At 48.4% G+C, this 9,352-nt stretch overlaps 2 protein-coding genes across 3 annotated transcripts; both read right to left on the bottom strand.

Annotated features, from left to right (window-relative positions):
* Window positions 1-300: 300 nt before the first annotated feature.
* On the bottom strand, window positions 301-2,315 carry LOC102247867 (chromosome unknown open reading frame, human CXorf65). The gene is made up of 6 exons (XM_005876207.1): window positions 2,291-2,315; window positions 2,086-2,172; window positions 1,750-1,884; window positions 1,365-1,433; window positions 846-952; window positions 301-411 (listed from the first exon to the last, which is right to left on the bottom strand). The coding sequence occupies exons 1-6, from the start codon at window positions 2,313-2,315 to the stop codon at window positions 301-303; spliced, it is 534 nt and encodes a 177-aa protein (XP_005876269.1).
* An 835-nt stretch (window positions 2,316-3,150) lies between these two features.
* On the bottom strand, window positions 3,151-7,048 carry IL2RG (interleukin 2 receptor, gamma). 2 transcript variants are annotated; one of them, XM_014547688.1, is made up of 8 exons: window positions 6,916-7,048; window positions 6,603-6,696; window positions 6,071-6,252; window positions 5,712-5,851; window positions 4,900-5,062; window positions 4,235-4,340; window positions 3,910-3,979; window positions 3,151-3,573 (listed from the first exon to the last, which is right to left on the bottom strand). In XM_014547688.1, the coding sequence occupies exons 1-8, from the start codon at window positions 7,028-7,030 to the stop codon at window positions 3,388-3,390; spliced, it is 1,056 nt and encodes a 351-aa protein (XP_014403174.1). In that variant the 5' UTR covers window positions 7,031-7,048; the 3' UTR covers window positions 3,151-3,387. The 2 variants fall into 2 exon arrangements, with proteins under 2 accessions (XP_014403174.1, XP_014403173.1); XM_014547687.1 differs by having other exon boundaries at window positions 6,892-7,048.
* Between the last annotated feature and the right edge of the window lie 2,304 nt (window positions 7,049-9,352).

The following is a 9,352-nucleotide window of genomic DNA, read 5'->3' on the forward strand; positions in this document are numbered from 1 at the left end:
GCCCGTCAGCCATCTAACCCGAACAGGCTGTGATAGGTGTCCTCTGGTAGTCTGGCTGAGAAAGACTCCACCCCCTCCTCTGTCCCACTGTCCCTCAAAGGCTCATTGTACTAGACTTCAAAGTCTTTCCTCACCCCCACCCAAGTGCACACCCCAGCCCTCTCCTGCTCACCCTCAGAGCCTCCATGCTGCCTGGGGCATACTTAAGCCTCCCTGCAGATACTGGGAGGAGTCTCTTAAAAAAGGAACCTCACATTAAATTCCAGTAATTTCATACCTAGTGTTTCTGCTCTCACTTGGTCACTTTATTTTTTTAGACTGTTTTCCCTTCTTACTGAGAAAGGCTGCCCTGGTCTTTTGGAATGGACCCTTTCGAGGGAGTTTTCGACTCTTGTCGTCACCTGATTTGGACTGGAAAAAGAAAGGGTCAGTCAGATAAAGTTCGGTTCTCAGAAGGAAATTTTATACAAACTAGGGCCACAGGCAGGACAAAAGAGGTGGAAGGCAGGTCTTGGGCATGGATGTGGGATTTGGAAAGGAAATTTAGCCCTAGCTGGTTTGGCTCAGTGGATAGAGCGTTGGCCTACAGACTGAAGGGTCCCAGGTTCAATCCCAGTCAAGGGCACATGCCCTGGCTGTGGGCTAGGTCCCCAGTGGGGGGCGTGCAGGAGGCAGCCAATCAATGATTCTCTCCCATCATTGATGTTTCTCTCCCTCTCCCTTCCTCCCTGAAATAAATAAAAATATATTTTAAAAAAATTATCCCAGAGGACCATGGTGGAGGAGCCTTGTTGGCTGGTGGGGATAGGGGGGTGCTGGGACAGACCAGATATGGGGAGTCTTACTGGAAGGTTCACAGAAGAATCAATTTTAACGGCTTTCTTGGCTTCTTGGAGTCTAAGCATTTTCAGTCTGCTCTTCTCCAGCATGTCACATTGTGTGCGCAAGGCGTCTAGAAACCAGGAAAAGGCACCTCTACCTCTGAGGACTAGAGACCTTACCTACCCATACCATCCCTCCCATCATTCAAATGATCATTTGGAGCAACCCAGCCTAAAGTTAGTCTGAAGAGTGACCTGAAGGTTCCTAAGCTCCAAGAGAAAAGGATGAAGGGAAAGATAGAAATGATGGGTGGTGATAGGGAGATATACTGAGAAGAAGGCTGAGAAATGGGGAGAAGGGTGAATGACACATGCACACTCCACCTGGTTTGAGCTAAGCATCCCTTGTAAAGTGGACCTAGACCCTATTCCCCTTTTCCTGTGATCCTACTTGCGGCATGACACCAGTCCCACCCTATATTCTCCATCACCAGCTATGTGCAGTACTCTCCAAGTTCCTCCTTTCTTCATCATGCTTCTTACCAAGTAGTGTGTGGTCTGGATTCTTCAGGAGGGGCACAAAAGCTAGGTAGGCATTCGCAAGTTGGGTTCCTGTGAATACAGCAGTGTGCTATCCCCAGTCTCTGTCACCCAGTCTCCACCCTTCCAAAGTCCAAGATTTTAGGACCCTAGAACTCAATACTACTTGAGCTGGTTTACCTTATTTCCTCCCCTCAGATCCATCCCTAGGATAACGTGGGGGGTATGATATGTGTGAACCTAACCTATTGTCACAGGCAGTGCCCGTCTTAGGCTGATTAGAGATAGTCAATTGGATCTGATTGAGGGCATCCTATTTTAAGGACAAGTTCTACAATCCATCCTGAGGGCCTTGTTCTATCTCTGGGGAATGCTCCCAAGCCTCTACCTGGTGTCCCACGTGCCACCTTACAAATGTAGTAGGTGTTTCGAGCTGTAAGGAATTTGTTGGCATAGTCTCCAGGGATCTTCATCAGGAAAAACAACTTCATTGTTCCCGTTTCATCACACAAATCAATGGTTTCTGGAGGGAGGCCAGAGGGGTAATTGGGGCAGCTCAGGAAGTAGAGTAAGGGCAAAAGGGGCCAATGATCCCATCCAAAATGGGCTGGAGGAAGCTGTAGGGATTCAAGGAGCTCTCTTCTTGCCAGAAGGAGGAATTGGAGGCTAGAGATGACTGCTACTTCTGACCCTTGGCCATTAGACCCCTTCCCAAACTCCTCACCTGTTTTAGGCAACCCCACTTTATTGCGGGTGTAATGCAGCAACCGGTGGACAGCACAATTGATATTGGCAATAAAATGCTGATTATCTAAGAAGAGATGGGATGGGGCATGTGACCCTTCTCTAGTTATACGTCTCTGTGATCTCCACTGCCCTCAAACCTTCCCAGCCCTACACACAGACTCCAGCTCCATGATGCCCCTCACCTCCATGTTTGATGTAGATGAACATACTCTCAAGAGCTCACTCTTCAGAGAGAGGCCTGATGAGTCATGAAGATGGAGGGTGTTCTGGAGGCCTTGGGGGATCCATAGGGACAGGGGACAGGGGACAGGGGACAGGGGACTGGAGAGGCAGATGGATTACATTGCCTGAGGAAGCCCAGAACAGGAAGATAGAGAGCTATTGGTAGTTGTGGATAACCAGCATCGCTAGGGGTGGAGCCTGAAGGGTGGGGCCTGAGGGATTATGAGGTCAGAAGTGGTATGTGTGGCAGAAGGTGGAGTAAGGATAAGGGGAGAAGAACCTGGGTGAGGTCTGTAGAAGATTTATTGGGAATGGAGGCAACATGGTAAATCTAACTCTAAATGGGACCCCAGAAGGATACCTTAGAGAAAAGTTAAGTTTCTGGAAATGTGCTTTTTCTAAATAATTTGTGGTACAACTGCTTCCACGGCAGGAGTCTACTACTCCTTTTCCCTACCCTCAGCACCATGTCCCCATCCTTACTATACCTCATGTTTCCCCTGCCCCCTGCCCCAACAACACAGTCTTGATGATTATCAACAGAAACTTTATTTATCATTGATTCGGGAACAACTGAAGGGTAGATGGAGAGAGAGAGAGGTTGGGAGGGAGGGAGGGAGGAAGAGGAATTCTGGATCGAGGGAGATGACAAACATGTACAGGGCAAATGGGCAATTCCTTTTTAAATATATTTTTAATTGATTTCAGAGAGGAAAGGAGAGAGGGATAAAAACATTAATATTGAGAAAGAATCATTGATGGGTTGCCTCCTGCACGTCCCCTACTGGGGATCCAGCCCACAATCCGTGCTTGTGCCCTGACCAGAATCGAACCTTGATCTCCTGGGTCATAGGTCGATGCTCAACCACTGAACCACACCAGTTGGGCAAAGGGACAATTCTTAAAGAGGAGATATTAAATGAGGGGGCAGTTATAGGGGACACACAATTCAAAATCAGCCACAGTTGGGGCAGGGGGAACATTGGGCTCAGGCTGGTTGGATGAGGGGAAGTTAGTACAATTTAGGGCTACAGGACCCTGGGGTTCTGTCAGGGTATCAGGGCTCAGGTTTCAGGGTGTAACATGGGGGAGCCCCGTAGGGGCTATGGTGGCTGCAAGGGGAGCCCCCAGGCCCCTCCCCTAGAGCAACGCCCTTTGGAGGAATCTCACTGACGTGGCAGAGCCTTTCGCTGTAGTCTGGCTGCAGGCTCTCCGCCAGTCCCTTAGACACACCACTCCAGGCCTAAAGACAGATATCTCCAGGTCAGGGGTCAATTAGGAGCAGGAAGTAAAAGACCCAGGCTCTGTGCCAAGGGAACTCTCACGTATGCACCACTATGATCAAGGAAGGGACACACAGACTCCTGGGCTCCCAATACCACTGTTTCCATACGCCTCAACCAATCTATAATCAGTTCTTCTGTGTGTCTCTCTCCATCTGCCCCATCCCCCAATTGGTTGGCCACATCCTGACAGTTAGTGCAAGGCCCCCTCTCCTCCCCTCTGCCCTCCATACTTTGTCTTGCTGCAGGAAGTGGGCAGTTGACAGACTGCAGTCTGCCTATTACCATGTTCTCACCGAAAAGTTCCCGTGGTATTCCGTAACCAGATCCTCTAGGCTCTTGAGGGTAGGAATTCGGGGCATGGTCCTGGGGTAGGGGATGAAAGAGGGAGCAGGAGCACATTAGTGTTGCTCTTTTATTACCCTTTTCTCCCAATTCTGCCATATGGAATAAAGAGATTCTCTGTTCTCTGTGCCTGCAGCTTCCTTCCATCACCATGCCCACTTGGGTGACCCCTCGTTCCTTACTGTCCTGCCTTCTTCTTCTATAGACCTTGTAATAAGCCTCTTCTACTATTCCCAGCCACCCCCACCTTTTTTTCTGGGATTCCAGAAGTCTCACCGTTCCAGCCAGCAGTACACACAGATGAGGCTAATAATCAATCCCATGGAGCCAAGGGGGATGAGCACGGCTTCCAGTGCAAACAATGATGGGGGCTCTATGGATTCTATGGAGAAGAGGAGAGGAACAGGGCCCTAATACTTGTCACGCCCCTACATGCCAACATTGGTGGAGCCCCAACTAGGTGCCAGGCACTGTGCTAGACACTTTCTGTATAATTAATCCTCACAACTTCTGAGAGGGGGGACCAATTAGTATCTCCATTTTATAGACAAGGAAAGACAATGGAAGAGGTTAGTGATGTGCCCAAGATCAAAGAGGCAGTAAGTGGCAGAGGCAAGTTTAAACCCAAGATTTGGCTGGTCCCAAAGCCATCTTCACTATGCAGCCTTCCTGGGAATGCTGTAGGGATAGTTTATACATTCTATCTCCCCTTTGAGCACTCCTTGGCCTCCATCTCAATCCATCCCTCTAGTCTAACAACACATCGACCCAACACTACACAGACAAACCCTGCTTCCTGGGGGTTGGGGTTGAACAGTGAGGGGAGATGGGCCACCAAATTTGGGAGCTTACAGATAGGGAGGTAGAGCAAAAGACAGTGGTGCTAGAAAGGTTGGGGTGCTGGACTCATGGGTCAGGGTGAGGCATTAGGTCCATCTTACCCTTTGAAGTATGGCTGCCCCAGTGGATTGGGTGGCTCCATTCACTCCAATGCTGAGCACTTCCACAGAGTGGGTTATGGCGACTCCGAACACGAAACGTGTAGAGTTTCCGCCCATCCACACTAGGCAAGGAGAAGCTACGTCTTTGGTCCACTGACTGTTCCTTGGGGAGAAAGAGGGTGAGGGGAAGATGGGTGTCTATAAAAGAAGGAAAAATTAAAACTGCTACCCTCTCCCAGCTGGTGTGGCTCAGTGGTTGAGTGTCAACCTATGAACCAAGAGGTCATGGGTTCGATTCCTGGTCAGGGCACATGCCCTGGTTGCAGGCTCGAATTCCAGTAGGGAGCATGCAGGAGGCAGCCAATTGATGTTTCTATCTCTCTATCCCTCTCCATTCCTCTCTCTCTAAAAAACAAACAATAAAAACATATATTTTTTAAAACTGCTGTCCCAAACCCCCCCCCCCCCCCCCCCCCCCCCGTCATCTTCTGGTTCTTCCCAGTCCCTCCCTCCTCTCTTGACTATTCAAGCTACACTGCCCCCTTCACTGACTAGAATCTAATGCCTCTCTCCAGATCCCCTTAAAGGCTTCCTTTGGTTTACTTATCTGTCAGGAAGAGTACAGGAAGGGAAACCCTAATGAAAACTCACTGGTGATGATAGGGAAAGGATTTGGAGGAAGGCAAAGGTGGGCAGAGGAACTGGAAGGCAGAGAACAGGAGCTTGAGATCAAGCCCTCCTGTTTGGCTGACTGAGTCTATCCCCACTTGCGTGGTCTTAGCTGCTACATTCATATATCCCCAGTCACTCACAGTCCAGCTGTGGTCCCGGTCACTCCTGTACTGCACCAGGTGCTCCAAACAGTGGTCCAAGTATGTGTTGCTCCACCTCAGTTCTATCTGGGATTCACTCAGGTTGTGAAGTGTTAGGTTCTTCGGAGCCCAGGGAATCACTGGAGATATGTGTGTGAGTGTGGTCATTCCCCTGGCCTAGACAAGTCAGGATCCTGAAGGTAGTGCTACAGATCCCTCCTCCCTTCCCCATCCCAAACCCTCACCTCTTCCTTTCTGAGCGGGTACCTTTATGGTGAAAGAACACCGCTAAAGAACACTGCTCCATATACTCCAATGTCCCACAATATCCCTGGACTCTTGAGCCATTTGCAAATTACCCAGATCCTGCAGTCTTAGCTCCTTTTTGGTCTTCCTCCTAGGTTCCTGTGGGTCCTGGAGCTGGACAAAGAATGTTTGGTAGAGATTGATTTCCTCTTTTCCCAACCAACAGCCAGAAGTGATCTCTGAAGAGTATAGATAGTGGCCACACTCCTGGATGTTATGACCAGAGTTCTTATACCTAGAGAAGGGTTGGAAGGAAGAAGAATGGTGGGGTAAATTTGGATACTACAGACATCCACAGCCCAGCCTCCTCCTTGATCTCAAGCTCCTGTTCTCTGCCTTCCAGTTCCTCTGCCCACCCTTTGCCTTCCTCCAAATCCTTTCCCTATCATCACCAGTGAGTTTTCATTAGGGTTTCCCTTCCTGTACTCTTCCTGACAGACAAGTAAACCAAAGGAACTTACCCCATGAGAAAATAGTGGGGAGCCTGGAATGCTGGCTACCCTCTTTCAGGGTTCCCATGCAGTCTCTCACATCTAGCCCACCTCCTCTTCCTCCCCTATGCTATCCCCTCTTTCTTTCTCATACCAATAGTGCAGAGTCAGGTTGGTGGGCTGAGGCTCAGAGCTGCTGTTCCAAGTGCAATTTATATACTCGACATTGAATACAAAACACTGAACCTCTAGGTTGGGGAGAAAATGAAGTGGGAGAGGGGAAGAGAAGAAATGATGGTCAGAAGAAGAAACACCGTGAGACAGGGAACCCTTCCCCTCCCCTCCCCACAGTGCTCTTAAATTCTGCCTGCATCCTTGTTATGTCCAGTGGCAGGGTCCAGATTTCTGTATGGCCCCTTCCCACAGCCTCCGGTCTCACCAACCCCTTCCAGTCCCAGGTTTCCCACCAGCTGTGATGTCTTCATTTCCAATGGGCTTGAGGACTGTTGGGTTCAGCCCCATCCCCAACAGAGGCAGCTGCAGGAATAAGAGGAATCTGAGTAGCAATGGTCGCTTCAACATGGCACTCTTGCTCTTCGTTCCCTGGGTGTACTGTGTCAGGAACCTGGGCCCCTCACCAACTACCTCTCCCCACCCATACATTTCCTTCTGTCATCGCTTCCGGTGGAAAGAAACTTAGAAACCAGGGCTTTACAGAGGGTGTGGCAAAAGTGTGCTACGACACAGGCTAAATCTTCTGGGAGATTAGGTGTTGATCTAATCTGTAGGTGTAACACCACCCGGCTGTGAAATGGTGTTAAGTGGGCTGTATTTACAATATTGTCACAAACTCAAGAATCCTTAGGCCACCTAAACCCTGGGAAGGATCTTATTACCACCACCACCATTCCCAACCTCCTTCTCATCAAAATCATTTTATCCTATATGGTGGAGGGTCTGAACCTCTTCCCCACCCTATGCCATTCTCCTTCCTTGGCTCAGCTACCCTGAATCTACTGTCAAAGCTCTACTGTCTTGGCTGGATAGAAAATACAGTCTTGACTCCTGTGGGCACATATATAACTGTCTTTTCTCTGACTAATCCAAACCAGAATATTAATCCTTAGCTACTGGCTGAGCTGGGTCCCTGTTGAGACTGGTGAGGAGGTCTGACTTAGAAGTAGATTCTGGAAATGGGGGAACAATACTAGCTTCAAACTCCTCATCTTCCCCTTAATCTGCTTCCCTTTCTGTGTTCCCTATCTCAGTTAATAGTATCATCACCCTCTCAGTCACCCAGACTTGAAATCACAAAGTCATCTCCAATTCCTCCCTCTCTTATTCTGAGAATCCAATCAACTCTACTTTCCGTGGTGTTTCTCCTAGCAGTGTCCTTTCCATGAGCATAACCACTGTGCTAAATCAGCCTTTCATTCCCTCTAGTCATGGTTCTTACTAGAATCCACCAACTGGCCTCCCTTTCTAAAGGCCCGCTGCTCTCTGCCCTGGCTGGGTAGCTCAGTTGGTTAGAGCATTGTCCTGATATGCCAAGGACAATGTGGGTTCAATCCCCATCATCCCATTGCCAGATTTATCTTCCCGTAAACACAGAACTGATCAGAGAGACTATCTACAAAAATTGTTCATTCAGCAAACATTTATTGAGCCTTTAATATGTGCCAGGCACTGTGCTTATGTTCTAACCCACCCTAATTTTCTGTCTATTAAAATTCCTCAGGGTTAGCTCAAATATTATCTCCTCCAAGCAGAATGTTTCTTCTCCCCAATCAGAATTAGTTTGTCTCACTCTAGCCGGTTTTGCTCAGTGGATAGAGCACCAGCCTGAGGACTGAAGGGTCCCAGGTTCGATTCTGGTCAAGGGCATGTACCTTGGTTGCAGGCTCCTCCTGGGCCAGGGTCTGGTTGGGGTTCCTGTAGGAGGCAACCAATCGATGTGTTTCTCTCACATCGATGTTTCTCTCTGTCTTCCACTCTCCCTAAAAATCAATGGAAAAAATATCCTCGGGTGAGGATTAAAAAAAAAAAAAAGAATTAGTTTGCCTCCCCACTGTGATCCAATAGCATTTTATTATTTTCACTTATTATATGCTAGTTTTATTTTTATGTATTGTAATTTGTTGCTTTTATTATAGTACTTTTCTCTAAAAGGCAATACCACCATCGAAAGAATATTGGCTCGAGTCAAGAAAAAATCCTAGTCTCAGCTGTTACTCAGTAGCTGTGTAATATAGGACATGTGAACTTCCACTCTGAATATCAGCCTCCCTATCCACAAAATGAAGACAGCAATCCCTAACTCATGGAACTGTGTGCGGATTAAAGGAGATAATATCTAAAAAGCATCTGACAGTAGGTGCCTCTTTCGCTAGAGCAGGGATTATTAACCTGAAATTCATGGACACTTAGGGGATGCATACATGAGCTTCAGGGAGTGCAAGAATCTCCCTGGAAAGTAACGTTTTTTATGTCTCCATGTTCATTTTACTGGGATAAGGGTCACAGCTTCCATCAGCATCAAAGGGGTTGTGAATCAAAAAGGGTAATAATCTCAGTGCTAGACCATAAAGACCTTAAGGGATTAGATCCGGCCTTTCAGGGGTTTAATGAGTGCTTTCTCAGCATATATAGGTCCTTTGAAGGCGATATTAGTACACCCATTTTTCTGACGCGGAAACGAAGAGTGGTTTGTAAAAGGCATAGTTCCTAACCAATGCCAATACTATCGAGCACCCATTCTAGGCCCAAAACTGAGCGAGGCGCCCGGAAGCCAGCGCCTGTCAGAGCTCCGCAGCGCTGCTGCTCCCCTTTTGACAGGTTCGCATCACCCCGCGCTGGGCTCCGGGACCTTCCGCAGCCGCTGCCGGTGTGAAATCGATCTCAGGC

Source organism: Myotis brandtii, unplaced genomic scaffold, assembly GCF_000412655.1.
Source record: "Myotis brandtii unplaced genomic scaffold, ASM41265v1 scaffold481, whole genome shotgun sequence".
Classification (NCBI taxonomy): domain Eukaryota; kingdom Metazoa; phylum Chordata; class Mammalia; order Chiroptera; family Vespertilionidae; genus Myotis; species Myotis brandtii.